The 19,013-nt window shown below is 41.1% G+C and overlaps 1 protein-coding gene across 5 annotated transcripts in view; it reads left to right on the forward strand.

Moving 5' to 3' along the window:
* hdac7a (histone deacetylase 7a) overlaps positions 1-19,013 on the forward strand; it is a 278,061-nt gene that overhangs the window by 86,641 nt on the left and 172,407 nt on the right. For all 5 annotated transcript variants that reach the window (XM_039746852.1, XM_039746851.1, XM_039746854.1 and 2 more), the window contains exon 2: positions 12,874-12,942. In XM_039746852.1, coding sequence (XP_039602786.1) covers positions 12,874-12,942 — 69 coding nt within the window. The remainder of the gene's footprint in view (positions 1-12,873; positions 12,943-19,013) is intronic.

The following is a 19,013-nucleotide window of genomic DNA, read 5'->3' on the forward strand; positions in this document are numbered from 1 at the left end:
CAGTATAACGGGGTTCGACAAGGTCGGAAATTCTGTGAGATACCGGGAGACGTTTTTGCTGATAGTTGGGTTTGTAATGAAAAGACCATCAATGTTCAAGTAACATTACGTACATAACAAATGATCTTTGTTAATGTGTATCTATATTGTATAGTGCCTTTCATACTATCTATGTATTATATAGTGTCTTTCATATCTCTGTCTCTATCAATTATATAGTGCCTTTCATATCTGTCTGTCCATCTCTACCAATTGTATAGTGCCTTTCATATCTGTCTGTCCATCTCTATCAATTGTATAGTGCCTTTCATATCTGTCCGTCCATCTCTATCAATTGTATAGTGCCTTTCATATCTCTGTCCATCTCTATCAATTGTATAGTGCCTTTCATATCTGTCTGTCCAGCTCTACCAATTGTATAGTGCCTTTCATATCTGTCTGTCCATCTCTATCAATTGTATAGTGCCTTTCATCTCTACCAATTGTATAGTGCCTTTCATATCTCTGTCTGTCTATCTGGAAAAGCAAGAAAACATTGCTATCAACTCATTTTTAAAGATAATTAAACAGATGGATGATAACTGTATATGTTGTGGACAAAAGGACATGATTTTCCATTAGTTCTGTTAGATTTTTTAAAATTTTTTTGTGATGTTTGTTGAAAATTAATAGTCAGATTTAATCATGTTATGTTTATCTGTGGTGCTAAATATAATAGAAAAGTTAGCATAAGGTTCAGTTGATGCATTTTCTGTTACATTAGGCAAAATTAGCCATTTTAAAAAGTTAAAATAATTAGCAATGTGGGACAGAACCTACTGATGTCACTTGGATGTTTAAGATGAATGTTTGCTCCAGAATGACGACAAATTTTATTTATTACAAATGTGATATACACATTTGAGGAGTTTTTAAATGTGTGGGGGAGTGAAGGAGGCGGTGTGATCAGTTGATGAAAGTTACTGTGTGGTTCAAAGTTGAAATGCGTTTTGGAAATACTCGAAATGGAGGTGCCATCAAATAAAAGGAGCTGCGTAGCATCAAAATATTTTTTGTCAAAGTTGTTATTCGAGATATTCCAAACGGTTTGAAACTGTTTATGTTTTAATTATTGAGTAGAAATGCAGAAGGCTTTCAGGTGTCGCTTAAATTTGTTTGTAAATGAAAGAATGCCACATAACATGGAAATGTTCTCTCGGAACAAAAGAACACATTCAAAATGTGCATGTTCTACAAGTTAGGTGGTGTTATTTCTTAATTTATTTGATAACAATCATCTTTTTTTAAAAATATCTATTTGTTTAGAATATGTTCTGGGCTGTGTCATCATGTATCTGCAAAATATAAAAATGGCTAAAGGTTATATCTTTATTTAAAGGAGTTAAAAAAAAAAAATAGAAAAGTAGGTTAGAGACTCATTTCAAATGTATGCCATCTTAAAAACTCCAGTTCTGTAATGGTATTTTACTGGCGTGTGTGGTTCCTTGTAGAACCTTTATTTCACAGAAGCCATCTGTTTGCGTGTCTATAACAGCAAAAAGAGAAGAAGAGCAATGGGGAATTTGTTATGCAACCATTTTTACCAATTCCTTTTTAAAGACAATTAAGCAGACAGATAATGATAATCATGTCTATTTTTAATTTATACTGCTTTCCTTATTTGTCCAAATGGTATATGCTTTCTTTTATGACCATCTCTATCTATCTATTATATAGTGCCTTTCATATCCATCTGTCTTTCTATCTCTATCAATTATATAGTGCCTTTCACATCTCTCTATCTCTATCAGATAGGCACTATGTATCTGTGTGTCTCTTCCATCTGTCTTAATTATAGTGCTTTTCATATCCATCTGTCTGTGTCTCTGTTTACGTATCTATTATATAGTACCTTTCATATCTATCTGTATATAGTGCCTTTCATATCTACAGTATCTATCTGTCAATCATATAGTGCCTTTCATATCTATCTATCAATCTCTTCATCTCTATTAATTATATAGTGCTTTTCATATCCATCTGTCTGTGTCTCTGTTTACGTATCTATTATATAGTACCTTTCATATCTATCTCTGTATATCTCTATTACTGTATATAGTGCCTTTCATATCTATCTCTGTCTATCTATCAATTATATAGTGCTTTTCACATCTGTCTGTCTCTCTATCAGATATGCACTATGTATCTTTGTGTCTCTTCTGTCTATTTCAATCATATAGTACCTTTCATATCTATCTCTGTATATCTCAATTACTGTATATAGTGCCTTTCATATCTATCTAGCTCTATCTATCACTATTACTGTATATAGTGCCTTTCACATCTCTGTCTGTCTCTATCAGATAGATAGGCACTATGTATCTTTGTGTGTCATTTTTTATATATCTATTATGTAGTGCCTTTCATATCTATCTCTATCAATTATATAGTGCTTTTCAATTCTGTCTGTCTCTCTATCAGATAGGCACTATGTATCTTTGTGTCTCTTCTATCTATCTCAATTATATAGTGCCTTTCACATCTGTCTGTCTAATAGTGGTTTTCCTATCATATCAAATTTGAGTTTAGTTATTATGTAAAACATTATTGAAATTAATGTAAATGAACTGAAATTCTTCCCCTGTATAATAAATGTATTTCAAGCACAGTCCGGGTGATGACTATTTAGCTAGCGTGATGTAATAATCCCTGACATACGTGCGAGTAGATCAGGACTTGTTCTTCATCTGCGCTGTGTTTTTTTGCCGAGTGGCTCCATACACCGTTGAGCAGGAACCTTCAGGTGTTGGACATTGTCTTTCAATGCCTTCCATCTGTCCATCCATCAATCAAAGTAGATTAAAATAGAGAAATGAAAGCAAATGAGACCCATGAAATGGATGCAAATCAGATATAGGCAGGTCACGAATGAGAGAAGATGTGTGTTTAGTTTTTAAAGTAGAATTTGCAGTAGATGCCTATAATAATTAAACAAGTTGTGTGTTGCTTTCATAAATTAGTTATCGTTCAGTTTGTGTCGTTCTGCGTTGTTTGCAGTCCATTCGTTTGTGCAGTACTGACCTCATTCACTTCCCTGCGCGGTGGTCTTGCTCTTATCCTCATACTGCCTGTCGGTGAAGAGGAACTTCTTTGTGTTTGTTTTCCGTCACCTCTGCTTCTGTACGTTTTGAATGTGCCAGCGGTGATCAGGCACTGAGAGTCTATACGGCCCCCCGTTTCAAACGTTCTCTTCGTCATCCTTAAGGTTCTGAACTGAGGGGTTGCAGTTTGTGAAATAGGAAGCCATTCAGTTGCCCCTTTTCATTTTGCATTAGTTAAATATTTGATTTGTTCAGGGTGGTCATATAATTATTTACTTGTTAGTGATTGCTAGCGACTTTACTACTTAGAAGACAATTAATTAATTAATTATTTGTGTGTTTTTTAACTGCTAGTTATAAAGTCTGTTTAGTAAGAGAGGTTTGTGTACTCGTGTCCTGAGGTGGCTTTTTAAAGTATGTCACTAAGCGTGCGTGCATGTGTCTGTATTATATTATAAAAGACACACACATATAGATGTAATATGCATACATACATTTATATTATATATTTTTCAACATTTATTTCCACGCGCACACACAGGTATTTAATAAAGAGAGAGTGAGATCTGTGCATGTATGTATGTCTATAAATAGTGCAAGTGAAACAAGTATCAATGTATAAATAAGCCGATGTGTATCGAATCCTTCTATTTTTTAAGTCTAGACAGCAGCATTTAAATTTTTTTTTTATTCCTCTCATTTGTGCTTTATACATATTCTTCCATATAAATATTTGCATTTCATATAATCTTCAGTATTCGTAGGATGGCATCATTCCCATCTGTCCTTCAGTCCCTCCATTTATTTATTTTTTTAAATGTCATCTTTATTCAGTCCGGATCGCTGTCTAGGTGGAGACCCCACTCAGCAGACAGAAGGCACCGTGGCCCTAATGGAGTGCAGCTCGGCTACAGGCTTCCATTTTTTTAGGGGTGCCATTTGGCCTGATTTTTGACCTCTGAGAGCAGCAGATGGCTCGTCGGTTAGACTCATGTGGACGTGAGAACTACAGGCCATTTTCACATACAGTAGGATGCACCTCAGGCCTGTGAAGAAAGCTGACGTTCACGTGCATCTCGAGGCTGCTGTGGATCTTTGTTAATAATGAATAACCAGCCATACATGGAGGGCACTGGTAACGAAACACCTGATTGCTCTGAGGTGTCATGACCTTCCCATGTGTCCCACCATCCTCATTTAGTTCTTCCCCGCTGACCCTCCCACTTGTAGATTTGGCCACGCCTCTGTTCACTGTTAAGGTCTGGCCACACCCTTCCTATGCATTTTTAATCCTGCCACGCCTCCACTTGTCATTTACATTGTTTCCCATCCTTCCTCACTTGCACTTGATCTTTATTTACACCATCCATGTGCATTTTTTTGTTTGACTGCACACCCACATGCAGTTAAGATCTGTTGACACACTTGCATGCATTTTGTTTGTCGTCACACATCTGGGTGCATTTTGTGTCTGTGGACTCAGCCCAGTTGCAGTCATACTTCCCTTGTACAGTATTTCTATGGCTATGACTTGCATGTCAGGTTTGTCATGGCACCGGTGTGCAGCGGTCACCAATGACATGCAATTGCTATCCTTAACGTGTGTAGCTTGTCTGTGGCCTGGTCTCCCATATCCACTTCCCCAGTGGTTATGCCTCGCACGTACAGCGTGTGACTGGCCACACCGTCCATGTGCAGCTTGTCTCATGCATTTTATCCATGGTCACACCTCCTACGTAAGGTTTGGGTATGGCATCACCCATGTGTGCAGTTTGCTTCAGGCCGTGCCACCTCAGCTCTGCAGTTTCTCCATTTCATGTTCCTATGGCCACACCCCCTTGTTCAGTTTCTCCATGGCCACACCCATGACATGCAGACTGTTTGCTTCTGACCCCGCCCCCCTTGTGCATTAACTCCGTGGACACGCCTTCTCTTTTTAAAATTGTTTTTCTAATTTTTCCTTCTCTCGAGTCGGAGCACTGTTTGGAGATTTTTTTTTTTAACCATGTGATCATACTCTTCTTTATGGTATTGTTAACTTATTAGGGCCGCTTTTACGCCATTTTGTATATTTAGATCGGGGAAAAGAATTTGCCATTCTGTCGTATGGGTTGGAGACGTTGGCACTGACCAGAAAGCAGGAGACAGAGCTGGAGGTAGCAGAGTTAAAGATGCTAAGATTTACACTGGGGGTGACGAGGATTGACAGGATTAGAAATGAGAACATTAGCGGGTGAGCTCAAGTTGGATGGTTGGGAGACAAAGTCAGAGAGGCGAGATTGCATTGGTTTGGACATGTGCAGAGGAGAGATGCTGGGTATATTGGGACAGCACTATATTGTCAGGTGGCTTGTCCTCAGGCCGTGTGTCACTGGTGATGATATGATGGGTTAAAAAGTGGCTGTTTTGGGCATGTCCTCATTATTTGGTACATCCTAGCAAGGTCTATCAGGTCTGCTGATCTGTTCCTGTTGGCTGCTCGAACGAAAGCCTAGGCTGAAACAGAGAGGAGACCCGGCTTTCTCTGTCCTGGCTCCGTTTAGCCCTGAATATTAGGATGGGCCCCTCACTGCCTATTTTTAAAACTAATCTTAAAATGTACTTTAATTCTCTGGCTTTTAAGTCAGTATGAGAGTTGTTTGTTCACCCTTTGTTGTGATTTTAAAATTGTCTGTCAATTGTTTTATTTATTGTAATTTAAATTCTTACTTTATTTTGTTCCTTGGTATATGGTTTGTACAGCACTTTGGGTTCAACTCCCGTTGTCTTAAAATACTTCATAAACAAACATAAAATGAAATTTCCTCATTTGAGATTGCAGATTTAAAAGTCCTTTTGTCCTTTGTTTCTAATAGTATTTTTCCTGGTTTTGACTTGTGCTTAACTTTGATTTTGTAACTTTGGATTTGGCCTCAGTAATCAGTTTTTTTTTTTTTTTTGGTTTCTGACTACAGGTTTTCTCCCAATTAAATATTCTTGTAAGGGCTTCTGACACACTAACTCCATGTAGTTTGCCCCTGCGCACACCTCTTGTGCAGTCTCTCTATGGTCACCTCATCTACTATATGTAATTTGTTGGACACGCCCCCTTTTAAAGTTCCTCCATGAACACCTCTCATCTGTACAGTTTGCTCCTGGCTACGCCTCTTGGCCAGTTTCTAAATGGTTATGTCCCCTGCCTTCTGTTTTTCTCTGGCCACGCCCCTTTGTGCATTTTCTCTGCAGCATTTTCCTCTGGCCATGCCCCCTTGTGCTGTTTCTCTATGGGAATGCCTCCTCCATGCAGTTTGCCCCTGGTAACGCCCCTCTGAGTACTTTCCCTATGCAGTTTGCCTCTGGCCACACCCACCTTGTGCAGCTTTTTCATTGCCACACCTCCTTCATGCACTTTGTTTCTGGCCACACCTCCACATTCAGTGTGTCTGATTGACTCGGCGCCTGTGTTTATTTAAGCTGGCTCCTGACCTTCACTGTAGTTCAGCTGTATTTTTAATTTTACTGCATTCTTTTTGGGTGGTTTTGTGGTTTTCTGACCTTTGCTAAATTCTTTCTGTATGGTTTGCCTAATGGTTTTTCTTCTTTTGAGCTTCAGTTTGCATTTTGACCGTGATATCAGTCATTTTGAGTTCATTTGAAACCTGCTTCTATTTTTCCCCCCCGTTTCTTCTTCTCCTGTGGTGTTTAATCTTGTTTATATGAGTCCATCCCACAGCTTGAGCCCTTCGTGCCCACAAACAGTCCGATCACAAAGGATGAGTGTTGCCTGGTTTGCCCCTCATCAGCTTGGAAGCCTCAAGTGGAAAAATGACACAACATTTTGCTTTCAGTTTCCATGAGAACAACATGACCCACCAGCTATATGGTATGATTTTCATGCCATAAATAGTCTTTCTGTCATCCACTTTGCTTTGGTGTGGACACATTTAGCCAAAAGCAAAACAAAATAAAAACCCAAGAGGCAGACGAGTGCTGGGCCCGTCCTTTAGCTTTAAAGTTACAGCCAGACTTGAGCAGCACTCCTTGGGAAAGGCACTATATAAATTCAGCAGTGACTAAAAACTAAAAACTCCATCTTTTGAAAATATCAGAAACGTAAAGTGGCAACTGTTTCTGAATTTATAATTTAATTCTTTCAAGGCTAATTAATTTGTTTTCCTATCCCCTTTTTGCCCTAAATGAGTTAACTTTCATTCTATTCAATTATTCTTTGTAACCCTTTAAAGTCAGCTCCATTGTTTTGGACCCACCAGTGGGACCAGACAATAATAGAATTAAAAAAAAAGCATTAATTTTCTGGATATAAAACAGAGTCTCCAGCCATTGTAATTTTGTAATTGTTCACATTAGGAATGGATGTCTGCATTATCTGCATTGGATGCTTAGATATCAAAATCACTGTACAATTTAAATAAATTACCCACCATGATGACTATCGCCCTTCAGGGTCCGCTACTCCATCTGATACTACACATGAAATTGTTCTATGTATTAAGATTCCCACACCACTAGTTTTCTTTGTGTGGCTGGAGTGGAATATTTGGCCAGTCCAGTCTCTTTGCAACGGAAACTGATCCTTGTTTAATAAGCAAGTCTCCTGTAAAAATACTATCTTGCTGTTTAGACCTGTTAGGTGAGAGAATACTTTCTTCCTTTTTAATTTGTGATTGAGGCCTTTGACATTCCAGCTCACAAAGTTCACTGTTTGGTCATAGAGACATTGCATTTGAACTTTTGTTGACATTTTATAGTCTTAAGCTAGGAAATACATTATTACCTTTGATAACTTTAACCTTAATTTCCTATCAGCTTTAATTTCCTTATGGCCTATCATTGTGTTGGCACTTACAGTATGATTGTGGGGGGTAAAAAGAATAGATTAGAAACAGCTTGCTCTTTTTCTTATTGCTATAATTAAAGTGCAGTGTTTTGATGCCCCACCCCAAAGGGTATCACTGCAACACCTGACACCCCACGTGGTTTTCTTGAACATTCAGATTTTATTGTGCACAATTCAGTGGACAGACTTCTCTACTAAATGAAAGGGGTGTTTCCACTTTGAAATGACATTGCAGTCCACCTTCTATCTTATATATATATATATATATATATATATATATATATATATATATATATACTGCTCCAAAAATTAAAGGAACACTTTGAAAACACATCAGATCTCAATGGGAAAAAGAAATCCTCCTGGATATCTATACTGATATAGACTGGGTAATGTGTTAGGAACGAAAGGATGCCACATCGCTTGATGGAAATGAAAATGATCAACCTACAGAGCCCTGAATTCAAAGACGCCCCAAAAATCAGAGTGAAAAATGATGTGGCAGGCTAGTCCATTTTGCCAAAATTTAATTGCAGCAACTCAAAATTGTACGCAGCACTTTGTATGGCCCTGTGTTCTTGTATACATGCCTGACAAAATCGGTGCATGCTTCTAATGAGATGACAGATGGTGTTGTGGGGATCTCCTCCCAGATCTGGACCAGGGCATCACTGAGCTCCTGGACAGTCTGAGGTGCAACCTGGTGGCATTGGATGGACCAAAACATAATGTCCCAGAGGTGTTCTATTGGATTTAGGTCAGGAAAGTGTGGTGGCCAGTCAATGGTATCAATTCCTTCATCCTCCAGGAACTGCCTGCATACTCTCACCACAAGAGGCCAGGAATTGTCGTGCACCAGGAGCCACTGTACCAGCATAGGGTCTGACAATGGGTCCAAGGATTTCATCCTGATACCTAATGGCAGCCAAGGTGCCTTTGTCAAGCCTGTAGCGGTCTGTGTGACCCTCCATGGATATGCCTCCCCAGACAATCATTAACCCACCACCAAACTGCTCATGCTGAATGATGTTACAGGCAGCATAATGTTCTCCATGGCTTCTCCAGACCCTTTCACTTCTGTCACGTGCTCAGGGTGAACCTGCTCTCATCTGTAAAAAGCACAGGGCACCAGTGGTGCATCTGCCAATTCTGGTATTCTATGGAGAATGCCAATCGAGCTGCATGCTGCTGGGCAGTGAGCTCAGGGCCCATTAGAGGACATGGGGCCCTTGGGTCACCCTCATGAAGTGTTTCTGGTTGTTTGGTCAGAGACATTCACACCAGTGGCCTGCTGGAGGTCATTTTGTAGGGCTCTGGCAGTGCTCATCCTGTTCCTCCTGCCCAAAGGAGCAGATACTGGTCCTGCTGATGGGTTATGGACCTTCTATGGCCCTCTCCAGCTCTCCTAGAGTAACTGCTTGTCTCCTAGAATCTCCTCCATGCCCTTGAGACTGTGCAGGAGACACAGCAAACCTTCTGGCAATGACACGTATTGATGTGCCATCCTGGAGAAGTTGGACTACCTGTGCAACCTCTGTAGGGTCCAGGTATCGCCTCATGTTACCTGTAGTGACACTGACTGTAGCCAAATGCAAAACTAGTGAAGAAACAGTCAGAAAAGATGAGGAGGGAAAAATGTCAGTGGCCTCCACCTGTTAAACCATTCCTGTTTTGGGGGTCATCTCATTGTTGCCCCTCTAGTGCACCTGTTGTTAATTTCATTAACACCACAGCAGCTGAAACTGATTAACAACCCCCTCTGCTACTTAACTGACCAGATTAATATCCCATAAGTTTCATTGACTTTATGCTATACTCTGATTAAAAAGTGTTCCTTTAATTCTTTTGAGCAGTATATATATATATATATAGATATAATTATAATATTTCTCTTCTGGTTCGTCCTGCTTCCTCTTCAAACCCGGTCCCGCCCACATGAAGCCCACATGCCATTTCTCGATTCCTATTCCTCCTCTTCCAAACCCTTTCCCATACACCTCCACGTCACTTTTCTCGAGTCCTGTTCCTCCTTCGGACTACCGTGTTCCCCGCTGCTCTCTCATGACCCCATTGGTGTCACGTCACCGCCCTATATCTAGCCTGACTGCGTGACCTTTCACTTCGGCCATGTCTGCGCCTGGGAGTCTTTTCCGTAGCCTGCTACAGGAAGGTACTCTCTTGACCATTGGTTTCGCTCCTTGCTATTTTCGTTAAACTGCGACGGTCGTTTCCTAAGCCTTTGTTATAAAATGAACGACAGTATCTTCTCTGTTGATGGGTTTTTGTACAACGTCATCTCTATTCCAGGATCCGGCAACAGCCTGTTCCTGTCAGTGGGTTATTTCTTGACACAAACGGTTGACGAAGGCAATGCACTCTCACTACGACATAGGGCGGTAGATTTCGTTGCATCACATTGGGGCAGATTTGGAGACGTTCTTTCCAACGCAAGTCGAGTTATCACAACAAGTCCTGAGTACTATCGATACATGGCAACATCTGGAGTTTATGGTGGTGAAGCTGAAATTCAAGCTTTTTCCGAGATTACATCTTTCAACTCATTATCCGTCGTCTCCAGCAAAACACGTTTTCACAACTGCGTCTTTCAAAAAGTATTTAGTCGTTCTTGATTTCTGAATTCCTTTCTCACCGTTTTCCGTTCCTATTCTTACACCGCCGTATGCTACGGAAGGGCGTTGGCTAGTGTTTCTATATTTCAGACTTCCATTTATGTTTGTGTAAAGACGTTTGAATCTTGTAACTGTTGTACCTTTTGATACCAGGTGTAATTTCTTTACCGATTATATAAGATCTGCCCTTCAGAGTGGTCCATTGGTCATGGCTATTTAATAATAGATGTTTATGCTATAGATACATATTTGAAATCTGGAACAGCCCAGGAAAAAAAAGAATTTATTTTGTGGTCCTTCAAAACAGTAAAACTAAACATGTGGGTTTTCCTGACACATTCATTGACATTTCTGAAGTATATTCTAACACCAATGGAAATAAGAGTAACTTTCCAAGTGCATTTTTTGATAAAGATTTTCCTGAAATTTGCAACTTATTCTGCTGCAACAAATGTGTACAACCTGACTAATTCTCAAGCTGTAAAAATTATAGAAATGTCTGATCTTTATTTTGTGAAGTAGAACATGGAGTGAGGGATGATGAAGATCTAGCCAGTTAAATCAAAGTAGCAGAAAATGGACAGAAAAGAGGCTGGGTTGAAAGGGTTAAATGCACTTCATTTAAATGAACCCCAATGACCACTCTGGTTTAAGAATCAACTCACAATGAGGGAAATCCAGTTTTCCTCCCAAATCCAAATGCCTGTGGATTTGTGTGAGCGTGCATGGGGGGGCGTGAAGGTCGGCTTCTGCCTTACATATGATATTGCCAGGGTGGTCCTCGCCAATATTTGTGGCAGTACGTACCAATATTGTTTAATCAGTTTGTGAATGTCCATAGGTGTACAATATGCATCGATTAGGTGAATACCGAGCCACCATTTATTAATGTCCCGTCTAACTAGGTGGTCTCTCCCAGCCCACGGATTTGCTGCAGAGCCTTGTGTGTGGAGCTGACCTGCTCTCCCTCCATTCACTCGCCTTTCTTGTCTCATTTCCGAGTGATTCAAATCCCACTTCTCCACTAATACCCCGGATGGGAGTGAAGCTGATGTCTCGATTCCAGGTCTTGGCTGTCAGCAGCAGGAATTCTACAGGCAGTGTCACTCAGATATTGATTACGTGAGACCTCCAGGAGGTGACAGATTCTTTATTTGTGCACTCGCTAAAGTGGAAGACCTCTGCTTCTCTTATATCTTCTTGCTTTATTACTTTTTACGCCGGTCAAGCTCCATTTCTGAAAGCTGCTTTGATGTTCTCCTGCACGTGATCTCGTTCCAGACTGCAGTTTCCAATTCAAGTTGACTCGGATTGTAATAAGTGATTCCACGTCGTCTGCGGTTTCACTGACAAAAGTGACCTGAAACACACACACACCAAAAAAAAAAAAGTCAGGAGTGCGCGCCCCTCAACTCTTATACTGAGACTGAGGAAAAGGTCGTCGGAGCCAATTCCAGTTGCGCGATATTTCTCAAATATCATCTCTCTTTGTTTCTCATCGTAACTAATTGGCAATATCGATACACACTCATTTATTTCTATTTGTCATCAAACTTTGTATTGAAATTATATTTTTGCACTTATGGAGGTCGAAAACGGTGAAGGAATTTTTTCCTGGCTACATATGCATTACCTTGATGACGTGCAAAGTAAAAAGAGTTATAGTCACCTAAGAAATATATATATGTAATATATATATATATATTATGTATGTACTGTATGTATGTATGTATATATGGTTGGGGGGGGCATGCACTGGCACAGTGTTTTATGTAGCACCTTTCCATCTTTGGAAAATCCTTGGATCCCGCTGGTTTGACTTTGTGTTGCTCATGGAGTCCCGAATGAGGCACGTGACCTGCACTGTGAGGGAGCGTCAGTTATGGCACTACGACCATGTGGAGCGATTACCTGAGGGTGATCCGGCTCATTGCTGAGGACCAGGCCAAGGGGATGCCCACATAACATCTGACAGGTAGACATTGTAATTTCCCGAAGGTGGGATTGGTCCACGTGTCTGTCAGGGGGAGTTGCCAAGCAGGATCCCAAGCTGTTTCGATGTGTGTTGGGTGCGGCAACACGCTGTGCCAGTGCATGCCCCCAACCTGACCTGACCTTTCCATAGTGAACCCCTTCTTAAGGCGCTCCATTATTAGAGAGATTTGGTACAGATGCCTCCCAAGTGTTCTTTACAAACTGGTCGCGTTACCTAAGGTGGTCACTGACCTGGCCTCCTTGTTAGGGGGTTTCAAGTCCAGTGCTTTAGTTATTAGAACACAGTGTCCTCTGCTGCTCCTCACAAAGTCTTTTGCTGTTTTCTTTGCAGATGGAAACACGGAAAGCAACAACACGTTAAAATCGGTGAAGAACGGAGGCGGCAGCATTCTATCTTCAGGTAGGTCGAGGCAGTTTTTCCCTGTCCCGTCTTCTCGACCTCTTTCAGAGTCTCGGCTGTGTGCTCTGTTGATCTGACGTCTTTGTTCTTTGTCTTTTTGACTGAACTCCTTTTATATTTTGAGTCTTTGCGTTTTTGTTGTCTGACGTCTGTCAAGTGTATCCTGCAAAACAGGAATGGAGTTCAACGTCTGAACTCCACTTTAACAACATCGAGAACTTGCTGGTGGCCTGCTGCATCCGCCACAACAAGCAGGTAGCTTGACATAAACATGTCCTTTTTGACAATGTGATTACGTTGTAATTACGTAACGAGGCCTTAAGGAATGTTAATTCCCCCAAGTAGTTTATAGTGATGGCGGAGAAAACATTTAATCTCGTTTTTGTGGAGTGATTTCATAGGCAGTGGAAGCCTGTCGTGACCAGTTCTGTACAATGGCAAATGATGTGAAAGACATCCATGGTGGGGCTGGGCAAAGAAGAAAAAAAAAAAAAGAGTTCTCCCATAACTTCTGTTGCACAATCCACATGCCCGATTTTCATTCCTTTGGTCAAAATGTGTAAAATGCTGAAATGTTATTAACAGTTACTTCCTGATAACTGAACAAGAAAGACATTATTCCCACAATCCTGTGTGTTTGAATCGAAGACAGGATTCTTGACCAATGAATGAGGGATAGAGGCCAAAGGGCTACATCATAAGCACAAACCAAACTGTGTGTGACTAGAGGCTGCATTTTTTTTAAAGCTTTATGTTTTCACCTGTCCATGTTACAACACTGAGCTCTTTTCAGAAGTATACGACGCTGAAGAGAATTTGCAAAAGTTTCCGTTTTCAGGGGTTAAAACTCCAGGGTGGTGCAGACGAAAGGTGAAAATGGAGACTGTCTGCATTATCAAGTGGAAATGTAGTCATGTGGACATAGCCTGAGGTCAGGCAGGTTGTTATAGCCGAGTTGTACAGTAACTGAGTTTACTGTCGTCTAAGATGGGTTGAAGTCTAAGCAATCAATGTAGACCAAAGTATTCACGTTTGCAATGCCCTATCTATTGGAATGTATCTTGTAATGCATGTAGTCATAAAATGCATTGCATCATTTATCATCCCAACAGGTGGTGCATCGCAAACATTAACATTTCCTTTACTAATCCCATGCCAAATGGCATATAACAGGATGGCAAATGCAGTGTATATGTATCTAACAGATGGTGGATCACACACATTTGTAGTCATAAAATGCACTGCTACAAATGTCTATGATGCTCCATCTGTTGGAATGACAAACACAATGCATTTTATGACTACATATGGTTGTGATATGCCATCTTTTGGAACAACGGAGACAAAGAACCTGATGGACACACTGGTTCAGTCAAAATGCATTACTATAAATGTTTGTGTTTTGCCATCTGCCACACGGATACAATGAAATGCATTGCTACAAATGTTTGTGATGCACCATCTGTTGAAATGACATGCAATGGAAATGTCTCCGTTCTTTGCCATTTGGTATGGGATTCATAAGAGTAATGTTAATGTTTGATCTGTGCCATCTGTTGGAATGACAGAGATGTAACAACTGGACAGACACAGATTCAATAAAATGCATTACTAGAAATGTTTGTGATGCACCATCTGTTGGAAAGAAAGATGTAATGCATTTTATTACTACAAATGTTTGTGATGCACAATCTGTTGAAATGACAGAGACATAAGAAACAACTGGATGGACACAAATACAATAAAATGCATTACTACAAATATTTGTGATGCGCCATCTGTTGAAATGACATGCAATGGAAATGTCTCCGTTATATGCCATTTGGTATGGGATTCATAAGAGTAATGTTAATGTTTGATCTGTGCCATCTGTTGGAATGACAGAGATGTAACAACTGGACGGATGGACAGATATAATAAAATGCATTACTACAAATGTTTATGATGTGCCATCTGTTTGAATGACAGACATAGCAACTAGATGACACACAGACACTCATTCTTTTAATAAGGTGGATTACGTGGTAATAACTCCACACTCCGTAGCCAGACACATTCTTACCAATAACATTACGTAAATTGCCCAGTAAATGTACAGTAACTACATGGTATTAATGCTTTGATGCAGTGGCAGCGTGTTCTGCATTTTTGTTATGAATTATATGTTTATAGCGCCTTGTTCCACTGTAGTCAGATAGGTTGTGTGTAAGATCAGCACAGTATGAGCCTGGTGATTCAGTTGGCTGCCTGTGGGTGTCGGGTGAGTGCTGTTTTTAAGTTGCTGTGGGTCACAGATGCCGATGAGCCAAATAACACTTTCTAGGTGTTCCTTACTGAGGAAGACGCTAATGGAGTTCAGGGGCTCTGCCAAATGTAATTGTAAGAGCCTTTCATGCCTCTTTTTTTTTTTTTTTGTAGAGTGGTAGGTTGGACTGGTGGATGAAGGTCTTGTAAGTCCTGGAGTAATGTCTTCACTGTCAACCCCACAACAGAAATGGGGTTGCCATTCAGTGTGACATGTCGTGTTGTCACTTTATGTCCTTGATGAGTGAACTTGGCACCCCAGTGTGTCTGCTAACAGCTTTCACTCCACTTGGTTTTCAATGAAATGAAGGATTATGTTAACTGGTGGCTCTAAATTGTCCTGGCCTGGCATGTGTTTGGATGCCCTACCATTGTCTGGCACCATATTCACGGTTTGTGTTTGCCTTGTGCCAAATGTTGCCAGGATGTGGCACAGCCCACATACCGCTCGACTTTACTAAACGGTTTCAATAGTATGGATGGAAAAAAAACGGCCCTGTGGTCTGAGAGAATGTGCCCACCCTGTGATAGTCGCTGCCTTCAATATTTCGAGGTCCCTATGGTGTTACTATTAAATTGCTTTAATAGACTCAAGAAGGTGCCAACTGTTCACACATCAGCCATAACCACCATGCTTTTGTTGTACCCTACTGAGTCGGGTCGCCAGTGTGATCCTGGCATCTTCTCCTTGTGCTGTCAGTTCTTAAACATGTGTGAAGTTGGCAGAGTTGAGGCAGTGCCGCCTTGAGGGTGGACTCGGGAAGGGTCGATGTGTGCTAGTGGGGTTGAGGAGGCAGCTGGTCGGACATTTGGTTCTGGATGAGGGGGGATATGGTGGGCTAATTTGGAACTGTGATCGATTTACAGAGTTGACGTCAATTCCACGTCATAGGGGGTGACTTGAAGTGCAGAGCTCTTGTTTGCTTATACGTGACAGCCAGGCTCAAAGGGGTGCGGGCAGTTTGGCTGCGATCGGGGCTGGGGAGGGTGAGCGCTCCGCTTGGGTGATATATGATGGGAGTGGTGCTGGAAGAGGGGGCCTTGGCTGCGGACGCAGATGCGGTGGTTTTGTCGAGGATTGACGGCTTTTCTGTGGCTCACTTAACATCTCGTTATTAAACAGCCCTCTGGTTTGTACAGCCTGGGGCCGCGGTCTGGAAACTATTAATCTGAGGAGTGCAAGGCATTTACCGCAAAGGGAATGAAGTCACTCAGTCCTGATTATGATGTGAACTCGGGCAGACGAGAGAGAGAGAAAGAGAGACGGGCCTCATGTAAACTTGTTTTTCAATTACTGACCGATTGTGTATGTGTGGGTTTTCTTTTTTGTTGGCTGGCTGGCTTGTTTAGTTTTGATGGGGCTTGTGTGCTGGCATAGCTGTTAGTTGCTGTTGCCTAGCATTCTTTAAGGACCCGGGTTCAATTCTCAGTCTGCCACGTTTCTCTTTCAAGATTGCATGCTCTTACCATATCTGCATGTGCCCCCCTGATGAGTTATCTTGTTTCCACCTTTTGCTCAAAGACTTCCTGCCCAGTGATTGGTAGCTCTGACCTGGCTTCCCATTTAGTTTTGGTTCCTGTGTGGCGTAGTCAGACTCCCCCTTTTTCTGCAGCCTTTCGGAAAACGGAGAGGTGGATGGAGGGAAGTTGCTCAGAACTGAATACACATTTATTTACATTGATTTATCTTGATGGGATGTCCTAGTGGCAGAAATGTTGTTGGTGTTGCCTGACCCCTCCAGAGATCCAGGATCAATGCCAAGCCTGTCGAGTTTCGATTTCAAAATTACTTGTTTGCATCGCATCTGTTTGTGTCGCCCGCACTGGTATTCTTGCTTGCATTTGTTCCAGGGTGTTGCACTCATCGTGTGGTGGGTTTGCCAATGTGCTAGCAGTGCATGCCCCTTATATGTGTCTCTCTCTCTCTCTCTCTCTCGTTTTATAGCTGCCCAGAAAATAGAAGGGCAGATCGATGAATGGAAGGAAGTTACTTAGAACTGATTTAAATGGTTACTTTTTTTTTTTTTTAAATGGGACAAGAACAGTTTATGCTGTTGACTGACATCTCCAGAGATCCGGGTTCAATTTCCAGCCTGCCAAGTTCCTGTTTTCAAGTTTATTCTTGTCATGTCTGTATTATTTTTTTCACACTCTCATTACAATGACACGCTGTTCTAGTAGCTGAATTGTCTTCTCTGTGTTGCACCCGGGACTGCTGACAAGGACTTCACCACATTCTGTACATGAATAAGTAAAAGGAAGCCACTTGGTATTTAAATCTTGGCTGGTGCTTTTACTCAAAGTGACTTACAACATTTATAATTGGTGGTATTTCTGTTGTTTTTTCCAGTTAGAGCGCCGGCAGGTGAAGTGACTTACTCTGGGGGGGTCACACAGTGGTGTCAGTAGTGGGATCTGAAGCCACAACTACAGGCTTTGAAGTCTAAAGTCTTATCCACTGTGCCCCACTGCCTGCCTCCTATCCATTGGTATAGATGAGATGCCATGTTGGCACAATTATTTATGCTGTGCTCACAGCTGGCAACATTCAGCCCTTTGTAAACTGTTCAGAAGAGAGACGGGTGGATAGATGGCATGGGGCAACTCAATACTTGTTAGACATCAGTTTATTTATTTATTTTAATGGGAAGTCAAAAGGTGGCACTGTTGGTTTTGCTGTTTCCTAACACCTGAAATGGTCTGGGTTCAGTTTCCAGCCTGCTTTCCCATCAATCAATCAATCAATCAACATTTATTTATATAGCACATATTCATACAAAAAATGTAGCTCAAAGTGCTTTACAAAATGAATAGAGTAATAGAAGACACAATAAAAGATAAACATAACTCAACATTAATTAACATAGAATAAGAGTAAGGTCCGATGGCCAGGGTGGACAGAAAAACAAAAAACTCCAAAGCTGGAGAAAAAATAAAATCTGTAGGGGTTCCAGACCAAGAGACCGCCCAGTCCCCTCTGGGCATTCTACCTAACATAAATCATCATATTTTCATGGAAGGACCTGATGATGATGGTCACGTAGACTTCTGGCTTTCAGTCCATCATTGTTGGAGCATCATGATGCTTTGAGTAGGTGGAGGTGGCGCAGGCCGCCACCACAAAGAAACCGGAAAAGAAACAGAAGAGAGTAGGGGTCAGTACGGATTTTAGAGCCACCATGAATAGTTATTATGAAGAATTGAACATACAGAGTATCAGTATTAAGTTAAAGTGAAGTTATGAGAAGGCCATGTTAAAGTAATGTGTTTTCAGCAGTGTTTTAAAGTGCTCTACTGTATTTGCCTGGCGAATTCCTATTGGCAGGCTATTCCAGATTTTAGGTGCATAACAGCAGAAGGCCGCCTCACCACTTCTTTTAAGTTTAGCTTTTGGAATTATAAGGAGACACTCATTTGAAGATCTAAGGTTACGATTTGGAATATAACGTGTCAGGCATTCCGATATATAAGATGGAGCGAGATTATTTAAGGCTTTATAAACCATAAGCAGTATTTTAAAGTCAATCCTGAATGACACAGGCAACCAGTGTAGTGACATCAAAACTGGAGAAATGTGTTCGGATTTTCTTTTCCCAGTTAGGATTCTAGCAGCTGCATTCTGCACTCGTTGCAAATGATTTATGTCTTTTTTGGGTAGTCCTGAGAGGAGTGCGTTACAGTAATCTAGTCTACTGAAAACAAAAGCGTGAATTAATTTCTCAGCATCTTTCAATGATATAAGAGGTCTAACTTTAGCTATGTTTCTT

This window comes from Polypterus senegalus, chromosome 3, assembly GCF_016835505.1.
Source record: "Polypterus senegalus isolate Bchr_013 chromosome 3, ASM1683550v1, whole genome shotgun sequence".
NCBI classification, from domain to species: Eukaryota; Metazoa; Chordata; class Cladistia; order Polypteriformes; family Polypteridae; genus Polypterus; species Polypterus senegalus.